Source organism: Sinocyclocheilus grahami, unplaced genomic scaffold (genome assembly GCF_001515645.1).
Source record: "Sinocyclocheilus grahami isolate Dianchi unplaced genomic scaffold, SAMN03320097.WGS_v1.1 scaffold555.1, whole genome shotgun sequence".
NCBI classification, from domain to species: domain Eukaryota; kingdom Metazoa; phylum Chordata; class Actinopteri; order Cypriniformes; family Cyprinidae; genus Sinocyclocheilus; species Sinocyclocheilus grahami.
Window position 1 is genome coordinate 188,306 of NW_015505734.1, and position 20,595 is coordinate 208,900.

Consider the following 20,595-nt stretch of genomic DNA (forward strand, 5'->3'; position numbering starts at 1 on the left):
ATTGGTGCTCTTCCCGCCGGGAAGACCCCCGTAGATGCCCGATCAGAGTCGTGCTTTTTTTTCCTGCAAGATGGGTTGGAGCGAAGGCTGTCTCCCACCACCCTTAAGGTGTATGTTGCCGCCATTGCTGCACATCACGAGGCAGTAGACAGTAAGTCTTTGGGGAAGCACGACTTGGTCATCAGGTTTCTCAGAGGGGCAAGGAGGTTAAATCCTCTGCGCCCTCACCTGTTACCCTCTTGGGATCTCCCCTCGGTCCTGGCGGCCTTGAAGGGGGAGCCCTTCGAGCCTTTGCAGTCAGTAGAGCTTAAGTTTCTGTCGTTGAAGACAGTGCTCCTCACCGCATTGGCCTCGGTCAAGAGGATAGGGGACCTACAGGCATTTTCGGTCGACGATTCGTGCCTGGAATTCGGAACGGGTAACTCTCACGTTGTCCTGAGACCCCAACCTGGATATGTGCCCAAAGTTCCCACCACGCCTTTTAGGGATCAGGTGGTGAACTTGCAAGCACTGCCCCAGGAGTAGGTAGACCCAACCGTCGCTCTGCTCTATCCCGTTCGCGCTCTGCACGTTTACGTGGACCGTACGCAGAGCTTCAGGACCTCAGACCAGCTCTTTGTCTGCTTCAGAGGACAGCAGAAGGAGAAGGCTGTCTCCAAACAAAGACTTGCCCACTGGTTAGTGGAGGTTATAGTCTTAGCTTACCAGGCCGAACGGTTACCTTGCCCCCTCGGAGTGAGAGCTCACTCTACAAGAGGAGTGGCATCTTCTTGGGCATTGGCGCGGGGCGCCTCGATAGCAGACATCTGTAGAGCTGCCGGCTGGGCGACGCCTAACACGTTTGCGAGATTCTATAATCTCCGTGTAGAGCCCGTGTCCTCTCGTGTACTCGCCTCAGGTAGGCAGTAACACCGGACCCGCTCGGTGTCGATCACGCTTGCGGTGCCATTCCCCTCTACGGACCGGATACGTGCGCTTTTTTGCTCCTCAGTTCAGTTCCCCATGCGAACCCTGGTGGAATTCCTCCTGCATCCTCGGCGGTCAGGCGTGGCGGAGCGCCAGACGCCAGGCTCAGCACTCGTGTGCATGCCCAAGGTCAGCCCTTGTGCTGGGCTAGGTGCCCGTGTGTAGTGATTCCCCCTTCGGGTGATCCCACATGTGTATTCTTCCATGGTACGGCTCCCCTTGAGTCTACCGCAGGGACTTCCATATGTAGCACTGCCCTGGGCCAGTCCATATGTGTAATTCCACATGATACCTCCTATGCACGGGATGTGGCTTCCGTGGCGTTCCCAACTGGGTACGCTTTCCCAGTGTTATCCAATGTACCACTGTATGGAACAGCAGTGGCGGACACCTCTGCCTAGCCGCTGTCCTATCTTCCGCCCCAGCTGGTGTGGGGGGACTTGCTGGCTTCTGCAGGGCACTGGAGGGGGTCAGCAATAGTGGCATTTTCCATACGGATCCCAATTCGTCAGTCACGACTGATGTAACGTAGAACGTGACTGACTGAAAGGGAACGTCTCGGTTACTTGTGTAACCCTCATTCCCTGAAGGAGGGAACGGAGACGTTACGTCCCGTCGCCACAGTTGTTGTACCACCGCTGTACGGCCAGGGCACGTAGTCTCGGCTCCTTAGCGAAAAACTGATGTCCGTTTGCACGCGCTCTCCTTTTATACCCGCGCTGCGGGGCAGGGTGCGCGTGGCGAAACACGCACGCCAACTGTCATTGGCTTGTTTAGTTTACACTCGAAGGTGATTGGGCTCTCGGGCAAGATCCCAATTCGTCAGTCACGACTGACGTAACGTCTCCGTTCCCTCCTTCAGGGAATGAGGGTTACATAAGTAACCAAGACGTTTCCATTATAAGTTAAAAAACAAACATGATAAACATCAAATCGTAAATTAATCTTTTAGGTGAACAAATCACTCTTGTTCTCTTCAATTCACTGAATTATTTTCTGAAGTCCCATTTGAATTGTGTGACTATTTCCTGCAGAAAAGGGCGGTGAGCGAATCTGAATGAATCTTATTAATGAATCGGTTTACTTGGATGAATCAAAGACCTCCTTTCAAATATTCAGATTTTGTTATAGATAAATAAGTTTTCTTTTTTTCAAAGACAGATTCTTAAACTACATTCGAATCTTGGTCCACAGGCATTAGCATTTGAAGCTGTCCAAAGCATCCGACTTGGTAGACTAAAATAAGTAGGCTAATGAAAGGTTTGTGCGTCCACATCCGGTCTCAAATTATACCCACCAAAATCCATAGGCTGTTACTATAGCCACCATAAAATAGTGTTTGTCATAAAAGTGAAGTACTTGTAAAAGTGAAAGCTGGAAGTGCTTTTGCAGTCTAGTTCAGTTCAGTTTGTCCTCACACATTAACGTGTTGACATGTTACATATGTTTTCCACTTACTTTATCGCTCCAGCGAAGAAAACAAAGGTAACGTTACAGGCGAGGAAATGTGAGGTGGCTTTTCCCTACACCCCCGCGAACGAGGACGAGCTGGATCTGGTTGTCGGGGAGACCATCGAGATTCTCAGAGAGGTAATAATTTCCACATTTCTATAAACTTCATTGATGGAGTCTTATGTGAATGGTTTCATGTCTTACTAGTAACTTTTGCTTTTGCTGTGAGCAAAAGGTGTTGTCTTTCATAATCTCATCGTTCAAAACACCCTCACGTATTTTCAAATCTATATTTTTCTTTCAACAGATATGATATAAAAAAAAAAATAAAATAAAATAAATAAAAAAATATATATATATATATATATATATATATATAAAACCGTTTTATACAGTATTTTGGATAGGCCTACATCATATGAGTAAATGTACTGTACATGTGAAAAATGTTTATGTTTCCAAATCAGATTTTCAATTTAGAAATATCTGTTGTTGTTGTTTTTTTTAAACAAATGTTCTGCTATACTTTCTATTTTATCTGGCAGATTGAAGATGGGTGGTGGATTGGAAAGAAAAATAACCGAGTTGGAGCCTTTCCATCAAATTTTGTGAAGGAAATTTTTGTCCCTTCAAAAGGTGAGGCTGTACAGTAAAACTGGAGCTTGCATTTCTTTTGCATATCTAACATAATCTAATCTGAGAATTTTCTTTACAATGGATACAGTGCTCACCATAATTGTTGTGACAAAGACTGTTGTAACTTGGGCGTCCTGTTTTTGTGGTGAACCAGTAGTTGAATCTTGCAGCATAACCTCATGAAGTCTTTTGTGGACAAATCCACACATGCTTCCTGAAGAGTGTTTTTGTCAGCATGTGCGTGTTTATAGTTCTGGGGGCCCTAAGCAGACTGGCCCCGGGGGCCCCCTCCGGACCACGGGGCCCCACACAATTAAACACTGTACTGTTTGTCAGACATGTCTGACTGTTTTGGATTTGGTTAGCTTAAGGTTTGTCTGATGTTGCTTGCTGTTTTATTCTTGACTCTTGTTTCACAGCCTTACAATGGCTTCTTCACTTTTGCTGGCAAAACTCTGGTCCTTATGTTAACAAATGGCAATAACAGAGTCCAAAGTTAATCAGAAGCTTAGAACTAAGACTAAATACCAAAAATGTAAATGGTTGAGTAATCATCTGTGTTCAAACATCTGTGTTCTGCAGATGGCAAGACTACTGAAGCCACAGCCAGGCCTAAACTCTCTGAAGTCTTCAGTAAAGACGTGAATATTATATTATATTATATTATATTATATTATATTATATTATATTATATTATATTATATTATATTATATTATATTATATTATATTATATTATATACTTTAAAAAAAAAATTCTTACAGGGAAAAGTACAACAGAGACCAAGTTTACGGAGAAAAACACCAAGTGGTGAGAAGTCTAAAAATATGCCATATCATACAGATGATGTTAGTAAAGTAATTAAATGCTGTTTAGCTGGTTCTTGAGGTTGTACTCTTCAACTGGAAGAGGTCTGAATAACACTATTCCCATAATAGACAGTTACAGAGAACACAGAGTCTTAAGACAAAGCTTATGCAGTTATCAGTGAATGAAAAGATCTATTCTTAAAGGACTTCCCTAAGGGTTTTGTAACAGAAGAGTGGCAACATGTGCTTTCAGATTCACCCACCAAACCCAACTTGCTAATAAGTTAATCACAAGGTCAGTACATTTGTCATCACTAAATACATATTTAATTTCACTACAGTGAAAGAATGTTGTCAGGCCATGTTCGACTACACAGCTGTTACCGAAGACGAGTTGAACCTGAAGAAAGGAGATGTCATAGCAATCATCAACAAGGTGTGTCATTGGTGACCAAATGACTGCTTTCTATTTATATGGCATGCAGTACATTTTCTAAAGAAAAGTAAAGTTACTTCAACAGATTTGTATGTAAAGGATAATGTACAGTCAGCTGGTCATTGCAGCAAAATAATAAATGATGATCAGGTGATAAGAATGTCAACACAAAACAATTTTGTATCATTCTAAAGAGGTGTATTTTGCGATAAATACAGCATTATCTTGCTTATAACTTGTCTACTTAAATGATTACTTAACAAATAAGTAAATAAATGCACATTAATTTAATCAGAGTTGAAATCACACTACCATTGAAAAGTTTAGTTAGTAAGATTAAAAATCTTTTGAAATAGATCTCTTATTCTCACCAAGACTGTGGTTATTTGATCAAAAATACAGTAAAATAATATTGTGGAAAATAAAATTACAATAAAAAAACTGTTTTCTATTTTTATATATATTTTAAAATGTAATGCTGAATTTTCTTATTATAATCAGTCTTGAAAAGAGTTGTGCTGCTTATTTTTGTGGAAACTGATACTTTTTTCTTTTGATAAATCTTTGATGAATAGAAAGTTCAAAAGAACAGCGTTTATTTGAAATAGAAATCTTTTGTAACATTGTAAATATATTTACTGTCACTTTTGTTCACTTTAATGCATCCTTGCTGAATAAAAGTATTAGTTTCTTTAAAAAATCTTACTGACCTAAAATTTTTGGAAAGTGGTTTGTAATGAAAAAGGGTGTGGAGTGATATCTTATGTGTATTCATAACTGACTACCTCCTGATTTGGTTGTTCATACCCCATATACAAGTTTGTGTCTTTTCCTGGGCAGTGATTCAGTTTTGTGCTTTTATTTTCTTTCTCTTTTCCCTGAAGACCACTGAGGACGAGGGCTGGTGGGAGGGGGAACTGAACGGACGCAGGGGCTTTTTTCCCGATAACTTCGTCTTGGTGATCCCAGCGGATGTTCTTCATGTGAGTGTGGGACAGAGAAATGTTCTCATGATTGGCCCATTTGTGCACTGTTAGAGAATGGGAGTCTCCCTTTTGTCACCTCTGCTCTGGACTGTTAGTAATGCGCTGGCTCAGAAAACCCGATTTTAGGCCAAGGACATTCATTCTAGTTTACAAATAGTTAAAATTGTTTTAAGTTGGAACAGACCAGAGGTTATAAATCTGTTTTTAATACATTGATCCTGTCTGTGATGACACAAGAAGGCTAACTGTGGTCTATACATGACTGTATTTTCTTCCTGTTACTTTGGGATTATTAAAAGAGATTGACTCAGAGGTTTCCATTAGAAGAGAGGAACACTAAAAACGGTGACTTGATTCCTCCTACATGGAGAGAGTGTGAGCTATATCCTGCTCGGAAGGACTAATCTGCATTTTGTTGACAATTTCTTGTTTCTGACAGACTGGTAATGCAGGACAGCCACCGGTGAGACATGGCTCTCAGAAAAACGCAGGTAAGACATCAGCACCTGTCATAGCAGCAGGGCTGGTTTGACAAGTAGCTGGAAATGTTGATAGAAATAACATTAAAAGATTTTAGGGGGTGTTTGAGCTGGTTTGATTAGATAAGATGAAAAATGTGTAGTAGCACATGTCAGGCCATCTTTAAAGCACTTGCTACTGTCAGGTTGAAAGTTTGTAGGTTTGAATCCTGCATGGTGTGACCCATGAGCCATTACCTCTGAGAAAACTGCTTTTGTGCTAAATGACTACTTTTTGTTTTGTGAAAGTGCTATATTTGTCCATCTTTATTTTAGTATCAGTAACTCAATATACAAAATTCCATTTAAAGTTATACGCTAGCACAGTCATACACTAGTATGACTATAGTATAGTATAGTATACAATAGTATATGCTGAGCTTGAAAAACAGGATCTTGTCATATAAAATTTGAATTTTTGCATAATGTTTTGTGTCTTTAGAACAACTCGGATGTCTTCATTAAATATAGGATATAGTTCATCAAAAGACACATAAGTACTTTAATCCCAGTTAAGCTGGAATTCCTTGTTGGTAAATTATGACTCTTGAGTTATGGTTTTAATGAAGGAAAAGCCATCATTGTCTAACTCACAGTAGTTGCACACTTCCCTTTTTAAAAATCAGACACAACTGCTAAGAATCTTTTACCTTGAGGAAATTTAAGTTCAGTTTTGTACTTTTTATATATATATTGCATCATGCAAAATAAAGACAATTGAACACTTAATGAACATTCTATTAATTTTATACAGTGCTGAGCAGTCTTTATTATTACACTATACAATTTTTTTAATCAGCTTGACTTTTCTGAGGAATTAGCAAGTTTAATATTAGCTTATGTTTGGTAGTTCACAAACATTCTCTAATGGAAACTACTAAAATACAGTTTCTGCACCTGTTATTGACAACTGTCATTTCTAGGACAGGAAGTAGGCTTTTTACTTATCAAATTTTTTTTTTGCATTCGAGCATGAGACTTCATTTCCCCTCATGCTGATCATATTTGGTTTGCTGCAGAATTATCTATGACAGTGTTAAAGTTATCTTAAAAGCCTGGAAATGTAATGCAAGAATCTTTGTTCATTACTGAAGTTTTAAATCTGACTTCACACACATAACACTCATTACCACAAACCGCACAAGAAACACTGATGCAGCTGTGTGGGGCTGTGACAGGAAGTCGTAGGCCATGAAGAGATGTCATGTGAGCAGACTCTAGAGAAAAGCGGAGCACCCCTGTGCTCTACATATAAACGCCTTCATATGAACATAGGGTTGTAATGTTGGAATACTGACAAAACTCACAGGGTATGTATAGACACTATTTATTCTTCAGTATTTTCAGTTCTTGGATTTTAGTGTTGCTAGATGTGTTTGCAGTTGATATCGCTTGTCTTATGAATTCAGGCAATTAGATAAGTCACAGAATGGGGTTTTTAATAGGTTTTTTGAAGATTTGGTTTCAAAAGAAACGATCTTGTCATAGTCCTCCTGATGGGAGATGAAATAATGTTCTGTATGAGAGAGGATGTTTACTCAAAGTAATTACATGTGACATTTATGGCTTTGGTAAGATCTGCGATTGCGTTTGATTTTGTCTTAGATTGTGACTTTCTTGTTTGATTTTGACTCCACAAGGGTAATTCTGAATGAGCACAGAGATTTTATGTTTTTGTTTTGTAGTTTAAAGGCTGGTAATACTTGATCTCATTCGGGTTTATTAAGGGAACCCATGAGAATTTTTTTGTGTAGCCACAGGCAAGAGCAGGCCAATTTTAAAAGTTTGTAAAGGGCAAATTATGAAAAAGAATGACTGCAAAAATTGCTTCAGGGATGCTGGCTGGCTTACCCTAGTGTTCTATGGACAAAAGATACTCTGTAACAGTCCAAAAAAAAAAAATGACAGGGATGGAAGATTTTTTAGTTAGATTTGTTAAGAGTTGTTAGTAGCATTGATAGGGAAAACAAAAATACAAATGCATAAAATTTTGATGAAACAAATACATTGACTGCCAAATCTTGTATCTTCTTATATCTCAGTGAACCAGATGCCAGTGATGGACCAGAACAGCTCTGACGCGAACCCAAAAACGGACACTAAAAGTAATAATTCTGAACACACCTATAAATAACCTTGCTAAAGTGTAACATCCTGTCTTGATGATTGAATTATTTATTACTTTAATAAATAGTAAATATTTGAGCGCATTTAAAAGCACAGCTGTCTGAGGAAATTTTGCCGTTATGATAATATTTATCTCGCCATTGCCCTCTCTGCTCTTTGCACAGGTGAGAAACCAGACACTAAAGATTTTCGAAGTGACCCACCTGGTAAAATTAAGTTGCCTGGTTTACACAAACCACCTGTTCCACCACCACCAGTGAAGGAGAAGCCCATAAAACTAGTACCAAAGTAAGTGATGCCTCAGCAAATCATCTTTCGAGCATACAACCTTCTGTGATGCTCATTAAGTAATGGCAAAAATATAATAAATCTGAAACACAAGCATTTTTCACTATTTCACCAGATAAATAAAATCATGAATCTCCTTCTATCGGTCAGATTTATAATGCCGAGGGACTGAATTCCCCCTCATTAGATAATCATTTAGCATGCTATGTTGTTCTAAAGGGCCTGTGAATGCTCAGTCTTGCAGAGAGCGATGGAAATTTTATGAGTTGCTGAGGGACTAAACAAACCCAAACGGCCTGTTTCCTGTTTTTTTCCTGTGAGACTGAGTCTTCAGGCAGAGCTTACAGAAAGAACTGTCATTCTGACTGTAATGCATGCACAAACGTAAGACATTACTGTCTGTTAACAGTTAATCTAACATTTTCCACAACAAATCAAAGCAGTGCATTGTTTGAAAAAAGCTCTTGGTACTTCAAAACACATTACACTCTTAAAAATAAAGGTGCTTCACGATGCCATAGAAGAACCTTTTTGTCTAAATGGTTCCATAAAGAACCTTTAACATCTGAAGAACCTTTCTGTTTCACAAAAGGTTCTTTGTGGTGAAAGAAGGTTCTTCAGATTATAAAAAGGTAAGAAGCACCTTTATTTTTAAGAGTGTAGACACATTGATAGCATCACCACGTTACAGATGCTGGTGTTTATTTTGATTTCAGTGCAGAGAACAATGCTATTAAACTGAAACTACTTGCTTTGCATTTGTGTATTTTAAGTACTCAGAAGTTTCTGAAATGCCACATTACACTCTTAAAAATAAAGGTGCTTCACGATGCCATAGAAGAACCTTTTTGTCTAAATGGTTCCATAAAGAACCTTTAACATCTGAAGAACCTTTCTGTTTCACAAAAGGTTCTTTGTGGTGAAAAAAGGTTCTTCAGATTATAAAAAGGTAAGAAAGAGATGGTTCTTTAAAGAACCTTTGACTGAATGGTTCTTTGTGGAACCAAAAATGGTTCTTCTATGGCATCGCTGTGAAGAACTTTTTGAAGCACCTTTATTTTTAAGAGTGTAGACACATTGATAGCATCACCACGTTACAGATGCTGGTGTTTATTTTGGTTTCAGTGCAGAGAACAATGCTATTAAACTGAAACTACTTGCTTTGCATTTGTGTATTTTAAGTACTCAGAAGTTTCTGAAATGCATTTTAATGCATTGTATGTGTGTAAAATGTGTCTCTTAGAAATGAAGAGCCACAACTTGTCTCGCCTAAACAGCCCCCTGCTTCACCAGTACAGAAAGAGGTTAAAGACAATAAGGTTAAAGAGAAAATCCCTGACCAGTTTGACGGTGTAGATGTGTCCTCAGAGAAACTGAGCCATCCCACAGCCAACAGAGCCAAGCCTCCACAGAGAAGACCACCAACAGCCCTCACCTCTGCCGGACAAGTGAGCTTAATTTGAGTTGATTTTAAGTTTATTTCCATTTAAGAGATGAATTGCAACAAAATGAATCAAGTATTAATGTTTAATCAGACTTGTGGTTTTCAAAGCTTGAGGTGTGCCACTCAAGACAAATCATGTCAGGGGAGGTGCGTGAAGAATGATATTAAAAATTAGGGCTGTCGATCAATTAAAATAATGAATCATGATTATATATAATAATTATAAAAATGTAGTCGATGTAGTAGTTTTTAAACTACTTTATTAAATGTTAATACATTCTAATGTCTTGATAAAATAATGCAAATGACGTTATGATGTTTTTCATAAAGGTTCTAGCTGAAATTGACAACAATGAAACTTCAGAAGAGAAAGATGGATTACCACAAAATATTCCAGAGGTTTGGATAACTCTTTATAATAACTTTCATTCATGATATTATTGCATTATATAATGCTTCACAGATCAGATCAGCTCATGTGCCTTCAAATATTTAAAACGGGATTCATACACAGTATTATCATATAGATTCATGTTTGAAAGTACGTGAACTATTGATCTGTTAAGCATTATATAATGTTTTAAAGGGCTATTAATGAAAGTTGTTCTAAAGTGTTACCAAAAGTTGTAAAATTAATGACATTACATAATGGAATTATATTTACAAAACATCTCCTTAAATGTCTGGTATATGCTACTGTTTAACAGTTTGAGGGCGGTAAGATATTTTAATGTTTTTGATGAAAATTACAATAAAAACAGTAATATTGAGAAATATTATTACAATTTAAAATGTCTTTTAAAATGTAGTTTATTCCTGTGATGGAAAAGCTGAATTTTTAGCAGCCATTATTCCAGTGTTCAGTGTCACATGATCAGAAATCATTCTAATTTGCTGATTTGGTGCTTAAAAACAGTTCTTATTATTGTCAGTGTTGAAAACAGTAGTGCTGTTAATATTTTAGTAGAAACTATGATACATTTATTTCAGGATTCTTTAATGAATAGAAAGTATAAAAGAACAGCATTTTCTTTTAAATCTTTTGTAACAATGTAAAAGTCTTTACTGTCACTTATCAATTTATCATGCTCTTGTGCAATAAAATGATCAATTTCTTAAAAAATGAAAATAAAAAATTACCTTTGAACAGTAATGTACACGTATGAACATTTTGTCATCTTGTCCTGGGAGTTATATCCCTCTTCATCCCTCAGATGCTCAGCTGCTGGTATTTTTTTTCACAGGCTACAGAACCTCAGTCATCACCTTCCACCAAGACAGACCAAGTAGTTAAGACCACTTCACCACCCAAGACACCGACTGAAAGCAAAGCTGTGGCTCAGGAGGAGAGCGCTTCCCTGGCCTCTGTGCTGACTGAACTCAAAGATCTCCGCATGTCACTGGATCTCCTCAAAGCGCAGCATGAGTGAGTATAAACCCCTAACTACCACACCTGAATGACCATATCACACATTAACCTTATTGCAATATACCTCTTTAATGACCAGGAGAGACATAAAGGAGCTTAAAGGTGAACTGAAGGACGAGATGGAAAAAAGAATGAGATTACAGGTGAGTGGTGAGGTTTGAGTATTCTGTGGGGATAATTTTGTAGAGGTAATAAAGCCTCACTTTATTATATAAACTATGCTAATATATGCATCTAAAACAAACTGGTAGAGTTCACAGAAATACCATATTAAAAAAAATTTATCATGCTCTTGTGCAATAAAATGATCAATTTCTTAAAAAATGAAAATAAAAAATTACCTTTGAACAGTAATGTACACGTATGAACATTTTGTCATCTTGTCCTGGGAGTTATATCCCTCTTCATCCCTCAGATGCTCAGCTGCTGGTATTTTTTTCACAGGCTACAGAACCTCAGTCATCACCTTCCACCAAGACAGACCAAGTAGCTAAGACCACTTCACCACCCAAGACACCGACTGAAAGCAAAGCTGTGGCTCAGGAGGAGAGCGCTTCCCTGGCCTCTGTGCTGACTGAACTCAAAGATCTCCGCATGTCACTGGATCTCCTCAAAGCGCAGCATGAGTGAGTATAAACCCCTAACTACCACACCTGAATGACCATATCACACATTAACCTTATTGCAATATACCTCTTTAATGACCAGGAGAGACATAAAGGAGCTTAAAGGTGAACTGAAGGACGAGATGGAAAAAAGAATGAGATTACAGGTGAGTGGTGAGGTTTGAGTATTCTGTGGGGATAATTTTGTAGAGGTAATAAAGCCTCACTTTATTATATAAACTATGCTAATATATGCATCTAAAACAAACTGGTAGAGTTCACAGAAATACCATATTAAAAATTATGACTTGGAATTCACAAATCACATATTTGTGGCTTTACTTTACTTTCTTCAAAGACTTGAAGTAGTGTATCAGAATTAGGGCAAACTTTCAGTTGTTTGAGCAACAAACAAATTAGAAAAAAAGGCAAAAACAGAAGTAGATTGCAGTGATTTGTTTTTTTACATCAGAGTTCCTCATACAGTAAAAATAAATACATTTAAATTAGGGGTGCGCCGATCCGATATTCAGTATCGGTATTGCTCCGATACTGCCATTTTCTGCTGGATCGGGGTATCAGTCAGACAAGACCGATCCAAATCCGATATTGTGCATATACTATTCTGTGTTATTGTTAAGCCCCACGAAAGACACAAAAACATGATAAAGCACCATAAAGTTTCCGTGCACTATATTTCAAGTGTTCTGAGACCGTTCCATAGGTACAGATTAATATTTAAGTCGTTAAATTCAAGTTCACTTAAATATTCTCTCCGCTGCGGCTGTCAAGTCATCCTCCATTCAGCATTCAAACTGCGCGTTGCGTTCGGTTACGACAGTCAAGACGACGAAACTCTCTTTAGGATGATACAATGTTCCTATTATTATACTTGATCTGTAGATAAACATCAGTGGTTTTGCATAAAAAGACTTTATCTTGCTGGAGTTTAGTGCAAATTCTAAATCATGTTACTTTCTACCGGGTGTCTGTTAGATCACAACACTGGAGTAGAGCACTATGAATTGTTCTTCATGCGCACAGTAACTGAAATGTAAAACTGTCAAAAGAAAATGCTCAATAAACTATCGCACAGATATAATACTCTGCGCATAATGTCTCTTCCCTTTGTGCTTTGAACTGCGCTGCGAGCTGTGATTCCGTGTTGCTTCAAGCTTGTCATTCTGCGCACGGGATGAGCATGTTATAACACTTTTGCGCAATGAAAGACTGTTAATAGCTTTTTTTGTTCTGTCTTATCTATCATATGTTGCTGCCTCATTACTGTGCTATAAATGTAAAATAAATGTTAATTTATTTCATATATTTATATATAATTATATTTACTTGTTTTTCATGAATGTATATTACAATACAAAGAGCAATGTGTAACATTTGACCAGATTACCTATTTACTTTTATTCCCCCCCCACAAAATAGTTTTTTTTCTCTAAATGTTTAGATTTTATAAAATGATTGTGAACTCATAACTTTTGCTGCTGAATTATCCACTAACCTAGTTTATAATAGTATTTTTCTCATAGATTATGATTATGTATTTTTTAATTTGTTATTTTTCTTTATAATGAAGTTGTCTGTATTTAGTAGATTGTGCGTAATACACAAAAGATGATCAGGTCAAAACACACTGAGGTATAGAAATGAAAAAAACAAACTGTGCTGGTATCGGATCGTTATCGGTATTGTCCGATACTCAGAACTTTTGGTATCGGATCGGATCGTTTCTGAAAAAATGGTATCGTGCCACCCCTATTTTAAATCCTGTATTCCAAGTTAAATCTAGTTGGCAATGGCACAAAAAAAAACATAAGTACCATCTTCATCCTCAAGAGAGCAGCAGTGAGATAAAAATGCAAGCTGAACTGATAGAACCTCCAAACGTCTGCATCACATAAAGGATACCTGTGCCATCCATAAACAACCTTAAAAATAGCCAAATAGGCAGTGTTAAACTTTAATAAAATGACTTTTAACAATATTTCTTAACTGATGGAATATTTTTTTTAAACTTCAGAATAATGGCATCCAGCTTGTATTTACACTGTATAATTTAAATATAGTCTCACCTTAATGCTAGTCTTCCCTTGTTGCTAAGTACAACTTATTAAATAATATTTTAATGCTTATAGGATGAAGTGGAGGCTTTGAGGAAAAAACAGTGAGCAATGAACACCAGAAGTATTTCACTACCCCCAGTGATCCTTCGACATGGACGTAAAGGCTACAGAAAGAGGATGTTGAGAGAATGGAAATCCAGCACATGTGACTGAATGATTCATTCTTGGTTGAGTGGACTAGAAGCTAGAGCTCCATTCAGATAGCAGAACTACAAAAAGACTTCTTGGTTTCTCATACTCTGCTTATGAGCTCTTTTGGTCGTGGGAGTCTTCGCCACTCATTTCTTAAGACATTATGTGCATTTTTGGAAATGTGTAAATAGCAGATATCCAATATCTTATATTTTCATGGAAATTCAGGGATAATGTAGGTCATATTTTAAGGCATTAACACACTTTCTATTATTAATATATTTCTGCTTTGTGGTTGTGTTCTGTAACAAATAAATCAATAGATAGTTCCACTGATGTTGTCGAAATGTTTTTGCTCCAAGCCTGATTTACCCAGAGACGTTCATGATAAGCATGACATGGCATCTTTTTTAAAGCATAAATGTTTTATCTGTTACGATATAAAACAAGATGACTTTATTTTTGTGAGTGAATTATACCATTGTACAAATACAGAACTGGTATCAAATGCACACAACCTATATGAACAAAGTATTAAAATAATTTGTTCATAACCCCCGTGACCTGACTGAAAAGAATCTTATGAAATGACACAAAACACAATTTGATTGGCTCCAGGTCATTTGTGACAAATTATAACACAGCAAATGTTGTTTAAAAGCTCTGAATGGCACGAATAGGCTTTGCTTTGTCCCTAACCAGAATGTGAAAGTAAATTTTCCCTTGGTGAAGATGTGATGTGAGACTGGTGTGGATTTAATTTCCCTTTAGACCGAAAACAGCATCTGGAAACCATGTGGAATACATTAGATCTTCATAGTCATAATCATTGGGAATGGACTATATTTAATGACATACAGACTAATTCCAAATAGAAATATGTTTGTAATTTTTTATAGGTTGCATTACAGTGATGACAGTACCATTAGTCAAAACAGACTCAAATTCTTGACTTTTTCGGGCTCATCTATGGATGTCATGTGGGTTCTTAACATATTAGGTGTCCTATGAGCAGTTCTCAAGTTTACTTTTAGTTAAACAATGACAAAAAGTTGTTTTACTAGAAAACTAGCATTCTGTCCTGTGTAAATACTTTTTATTGGTATGCTTTGGTCTAAATGTTTGAGTTTCAGTATTTTCAATGAATGTAAAGCTCAATAATATTTATATGAAACACATCTAGCCATGATCTCGTCGTATTATTCCACATTCCATAGTCAGAGGTAATTTTTGAACTAAAATGATACAATAACATCAAATTGGTGAGCAAATATAACTTTCATGAAAGACAAGATGCCCAAAAAACAACCATGAAATTTATTGTAAAACGCACATGAAGATTTGATTAATCAGGTGTGCAAATATGTCATTTAATATTTGTTACTGATATACTCTGATGGCTCTGAGAGTTTTAACAGATGATTGCTTGGCAAATCAACCCTTGATTGTTTTAACCTGCTTTTGCTGATTTGTATTACCATGTTACTTGAGATTCTGAGCATGACCCGTGTTGAGCAGGATTCATTTTTTTCTTTGGCTTTATTTAGGAATGCACAATATATATCGGTACCATATCAGTTATGAGTTGTTAGACATTTTGAAAGTTTATCAATATTGGGCGATAATTGATTTTTCTTGTGCAGGCTCATTTCAAAATCCCACTTTTTAACTTTTTACCATCTCACATTTTACCATCATCAAACTCAAAATTAATCTTGAAAAACATTGCAAATCTCAAAGTAATATCTAGTTTTCATATCATACATTATAATGTTGTGATGCCTATTTGCTATTTCACATTATTGCATTTAAAACAATGAACTTTAGCTTTTTGCGGTTTTTCTTTTTTTAATTTAGACAAATTAGTATAAATCATGAAAATAATGATCTCATCTGCATCAAATTTTAATTTCTGTTCTGAGTTACTGCATTATTTGACATGGGGGACTTTTTAAAAAAAGTATAAAAATAGCAAGGAAAAAAAATCTATACACAATAAATGGCATGGTGCAAAAGTGCATTTGCTTTCAGTGAGCTTCTAATAATCACATACAATTCACTAATTATTTTTAAACATCAACTCTGACATCAAAGTCTAAATTTGTGCTTTAAATTACTTTTTAATAAGCACCATGACATGGGGACTGACAGCAACCAAATGTTGCATACAGAACAGCTGTACCCCTGGTCTGTAGGATTACAATAACATCAGTTCAACGTATAAAAAAATGGAAACACTGTCCATTAACAGTCTTCCAAAGTACTACACTCAACCAGTGAAATGGCTTGAGTTTGTATTCATGAGTGTTAGTAGTAGTGCACTCTTCCAATAGTGCCTGTCCCTGTTCCCAGAATGTCTGGCTGTCCGTTTCGCCAGATTTCCCTGATGATCCTCTCCCTTTCCTCCAATCGCTGCGCCCGCTCCAGCTCCTCAGCTGAGGTGAACACGTTCCTGCTCAGAGTCCCGTCCGGCGTGACGAGGTGGTTGCTCATGGCAATCTCTGTGGTGCTGTGCTGGATAGAGGACTCCAGGCCTCCTGCATCTTCCTCCTCCTCATCATCGCTCTCCTCGTCTTCCTCACTATAGTCTTTCAGCTGTTTTTTCTTTGGCATGGGGGACGCCGTAGTGGTCCGAGGCTTGCAGGAAATCCGGATGACCAAGAGGCAGAGAGTGAGCACCAGGCCAAAACAGACGCCGACGACAAAGTAAAGGCCAAAACTCTCTGGATTGGCTGAACAGATGGGGAAAGGAGTCTGGTTTATTCACTGGAACATATTCATATGAGTTTGCTGTTATTTTAACCTGAGCTGCATGTTAAATATGGGAAATGCACAGACCTTTAATGTGAGCATAAGCAGCAATAGTGTTGCTCAAGAAATCCATCTCCTTCCTTTTCACATTCATCCTGGCTTTGTCCTGTGTTTCCAAACCTAGAGGATACAATTTTTTTTAAATGATGTTGATAAACGTGAGTGTTGCTTGTTTTCAGCACATACTAAAATGTGGCTGCTAATGTGTTCTGGGTGTTTTCTGACTGCCATAAAAACACTTCAAAAATCATATTTTTGAAATCAGTATTTTTAAAATTATTTTGTTTTAATTGATTGATTGATTTTGCGGTATGAAGCTAGAAAAAATACAGAGACAGTTAACAAGATTTAAAATTATGTGGTGCATTTTATAGATTCATATTTTTTTTCAAAACAAAAATTAAGTAAGTTTTCAAATAAGGAATAAATACAGAATTTAAGAAAGAAATATAAAATTGTAAAATTCAAATAAAATAAAATATTTGCAAGGATTTCAGGCCAAACAAAAAAATAGGCCAAAGGTCAAGCTTCTGTGTTCCAAAAGTAAAAGTAACAGGCTAGTCAAACGGAGCATTTTATTTAGTCATAGTGCTACTACAATTCTCTGGCACTGTGAGGCACAGAATAGACACACTATATATAACTATTCAGTAAAAAAAAAAAAACAGCCCATCCCTGCTCCTATTGTGAGGTCGAAAGGTCAGCATTGCCAAGAGCTAGTGGGGCCCATTTCCTTTACAAATCTCCACCTAATGGAGCATAGCCAGTAGTCACACTCTTTTGTATCTGAATAAATGACATGATACAATACTCTTCCCTAATGACGTCCATCTGAATACATCTGCAGCATTTTCCTTTCCTGTTTTGTTTGTGTCCATAGTATTTCCTCTCTGACTCTTTTCCCTTCTAACTGTGAACTCCCAAGGAAGATTCATATTTCCAAGGGCCAACAAATACAGCCACACCCTCACATACAGTATGAGGGCAAGAGTTTCAGGAGGTTATATATTTTTTATCCCAAACAAGCATATCCTCCCTATGACGGTATGACAGTTCTGCGCCTGGTTCTTATCTCAATCCGCAATGCATTGCAGGCGCCACAGAAAACATGGAGAACTGGGGTCATGTGCGCCTGCCGGATCTTGCCACACTTCCTGTGTCCCCCCGCTCCTCTTTTATATCCCATCCACTACAGAACCTCCTGCTGACTTTGGCTTTTCTTGCTCGCTTTTGTTCTCTGTCTGACATCATTGCTGTACACATACTGTTTAAGTATGCAAACTCAGTGATTTACATGTGCTTAAATGACTAAGTAATTACACATTATCATAACATTTACAATTTGGACCTACAAAAATGAACCTTTAAAGGCACAGTTCACCTAAAAAAATGAATATTCTGTCATCATTTGCTCACCAGAGACATTCAAGCTCAAAAAAAGGACAATAAAGAAAAATTCTAAGTTTTCTGGTATCATATGATGGCTTTGAGTTTAACTTTGTTTTTCACAGAAAATATCTTTGGAATACCTCCTTTTGTATTCCATAACAGAAAGAAAGTCATACAGGAAATATCAATGATTGCATAATTATAACTGAGTGAACTATTCCTTTAAGAATTCTTTGGTGTCCGTTCTAAAACATAATTAAAATGTGGAATTAATACACAGCTATTCTCTAGATTTTAATAAGCATACCTTAACCAGTTGTTGAAATAGTCCCAAAACAAATCAACAACGCACAACATAAAACAAAACAACATGCATAGCAACTATAAAACAAATAGAGCCTCGAAATAAATGCATTGAGATTTACCATATAAAGCAGTCAGTTTCTCTTCATGGTGCACTGTTTTTTTTTTAGATGGGTCAAGCTTCTCACTCTGGTTATGGCCTTGTGTCCTCAGAATATCTTGGGTCTTCGTCTATACACTGACAAACGCAAACACACACACACACACACACACACACACGCACACGCACGCACACACACACTTGTCAGACCACATCACATCTAAAATCACTGAGGCATCTGCAGTGCAAACAAATGACAGGCGCCAGATTGTGCTGTGCACACAGGAAGTCAGCTTGAGATCTAACAGCGTAAAAACGATTTACATTTAATCTATGAAAACGCAATAAATCATATCCCAGATAGGAATCCGCTACATGATGAATGAGTCGTTCTCAAACTTTGCAGGAGTGAACTGAATTAGAAAAATAAATCACAGTGTGAACCGGCTGAACAGAAGCATCATGAATAAATGTTTCAATATTAACCTTTGTGTTCATTTTTGTCAGCTTTCTTCATATGTTACAAGGTACTAGCCTAAATTATTCCGTTTGTGCCATAATGCTTCTAGACTTTTGGTCCAAGCTTAGAAATATTTCATAGGCAGATGGTGTGAAAAATGTGCAGAAACTGGAGGTTTCTTTCAGAGGGGGTACTTTCGAGTTGGTTTAGTAAAGCCCCTTTGCTTTGCAGTGCCGATTTGGATCTAGCTGACTCTTGGAAGCTTGTAATGTGTATAGAAACCACAGCCAGTGATCATTACAAATTTTGACCCACATGGCAAACCTAGGAATGACCCAGAAGAGAGACAGTATGAAGAAAGTGCATGTTCCTGTTGGGTTCCTGTCTGAATTATTGCAGTGGCTGATCCAGAAAGTCCATAACACCAATGCACTAATAAAAATTATAATAATTTAGTTACACAAAATACACAAAACACCAGAAAATGTAGAAATATTAAATTATGTAACATACTTTATAATCAATAAAAATGTTGACTCTACTAGCTCTGTTTAACTCTTCACTCACAGCACAGTCATGTCTAAGTGGAGTCTAATCGCAGCTGGAAACATGTTTAAAGCCTATCTAAATATCTATTAACCTGACGTGTTGTTTTGTTTGTGTTTTGTTTTCCCCTGAGGAGGGAATTATTTGCAGACCTCCTGCCCTCATGCGATCCAGTCAATCCAACATCAGCGGTTTGTTTTCTTTCTCTGAACTCTTGTTCTGCTCCAAAGCAGATGTTGCATTTAAATATGACAAAGCTAAGCAAAGGGGAAAATACCAATGTGTGTTATGTTCTGACGTCTGGATACATTAATAATGCTCGGAGGACTTTTATTGTTTTTAGCTAACTATAGGCACACCTGTTTTTATTTACTAAAATATAGAAAAAAATGAAATATTGTTACAATTTAAAATAGCTGTTTTCTATTTTTATATATTTTAAAGTGTAATTTATTCCTGTGATGGCAAAGCTGAAATTTCAACAGCCATTAGTTTGTAACATTAAAATGTCTTTACTGTCTACTTGCTGTGCAGTTTGGAAACTACATGAAGCATCCATAATACATGAAAACAATTAACAAATAATAAATACTTCACTGTTCATTTTCATAAGCATGAAATGAAGCAGGCCCTTGAAAACAAACTTTTCAATAGCCATCATTAATCAGATCCCAAATAAACACTTTGACTTTTAATAAAACACTTATGCAAGAAATAAAACCCAATACAAGGAAGCCACACCACCAAACCAAGAAGCAGAAAGAAACAAGTAATAAGCTGAGGTTTCAAATTAGTTAGCAGATAATTAAATAGCTGGCAAAAAATGAAATAATTTTTTTATGTATAATTTTGAGAGAGGAAAAAAATCGCACTGGAATTCCAGGTAAAGCAACCATGCATTAATATGACTTAGAAACCAATATTTGAACTCCACTTAGTTGATTTAATAAAGAAAAGACAAACGCCAAGGAAAACACTGCCTATATCGCAAAGCCTGGGAAAAAGACAGAGATACTAATTC

General features: G+C 37.1%; 2 protein-coding genes across 10 annotated transcripts in view; one reads left to right on the forward strand and one right to left on the reverse strand.

Moving 5' to 3' along the window:
* The window catches only part of LOC107556095 (SH3 domain-containing kinase-binding protein 1-like), an 18,580-nt gene extending 2,793 nt beyond the window's left edge, over positions 1-15,787 (forward strand). Inside the window, exons 1-15 of one of the 7 annotated variants that reach the window (XM_016239117.1) lie at positions 1,907-2,226; positions 2,438-2,556; positions 2,964-3,054; positions 3,637-3,695; positions 3,818-3,863; positions 4,204-4,298; positions 5,183-5,281; positions 5,724-5,775; positions 7,845-7,907; positions 8,094-8,217; positions 9,461-9,665; positions 9,992-10,060; positions 10,906-11,087; positions 11,170-11,233; positions 13,846-15,787. In XM_016239117.1, the coding sequence (XP_016094603.1) occupies positions 2,220-2,226; positions 2,438-2,556; positions 2,964-3,054; positions 3,637-3,695; positions 3,818-3,863; positions 4,204-4,298; positions 5,183-5,281; positions 5,724-5,775; positions 7,845-7,907; positions 8,094-8,217; positions 9,461-9,665; positions 9,992-10,060; positions 10,906-11,087; positions 11,170-11,233; positions 13,846-13,878 (1,308 nt within the window). In that variant the 5' untranslated portion in view covers positions 1,907-2,219 and the 3' untranslated portion in view covers positions 13,879-15,787. Of the gene's footprint in view, positions 1-1,906; positions 2,227-2,437; positions 2,557-2,963; positions 3,055-3,636; positions 3,696-3,817; positions 3,864-4,203; positions 4,299-5,182; positions 5,282-5,723; positions 5,776-7,844; positions 7,908-8,093; positions 8,218-9,460; positions 9,666-9,991; positions 10,061-10,905; positions 11,088-11,149; positions 11,234-11,534; positions 11,717-11,778; positions 11,863-13,845 lie in introns of those variants that run through there. The other 6 variants (XM_016239110.1, XM_016239111.1, XM_016239112.1 and 3 more) reach the window with 6 other exon arrangements.
* Positions 15,788-15,898: 111 nt separating this feature from the next.
* Positions 15,899-18,750, reverse strand: LOC107556086 (protein eva-1 homolog B-like). 3 transcript variants are annotated; one of them, XM_016239085.1, is made up of 4 exons: positions 18,591-18,750; positions 17,281-17,287; positions 16,804-16,906; positions 15,899-16,697 (listed from the first exon to the last, which is right to left on the reverse strand). In XM_016239085.1, the coding sequence occupies exons 3-4, from the start codon at positions 16,868-16,870 to the stop codon at positions 16,273-16,275; spliced, it is 492 nt and encodes a 163-aa protein (XP_016094571.1). In that variant the 5' UTR covers positions 16,871-16,906; positions 17,281-17,287; positions 18,591-18,750; the 3' UTR covers positions 15,899-16,272. The 3 variants fall into 3 exon arrangements, with proteins under 3 accessions (XP_016094571.1, XP_016094569.1, XP_016094570.1); XM_016239083.1 differs by lacking the exon at positions 17,281-17,287 and having other exon boundaries at positions 16,804-16,882; XM_016239084.1 differs by lacking the exon at positions 17,281-17,287 and having other exon boundaries at positions 16,804-16,896; positions 18,591-18,749.
* Positions 18,751-20,595: the final 1,845 nt, after the last annotated feature.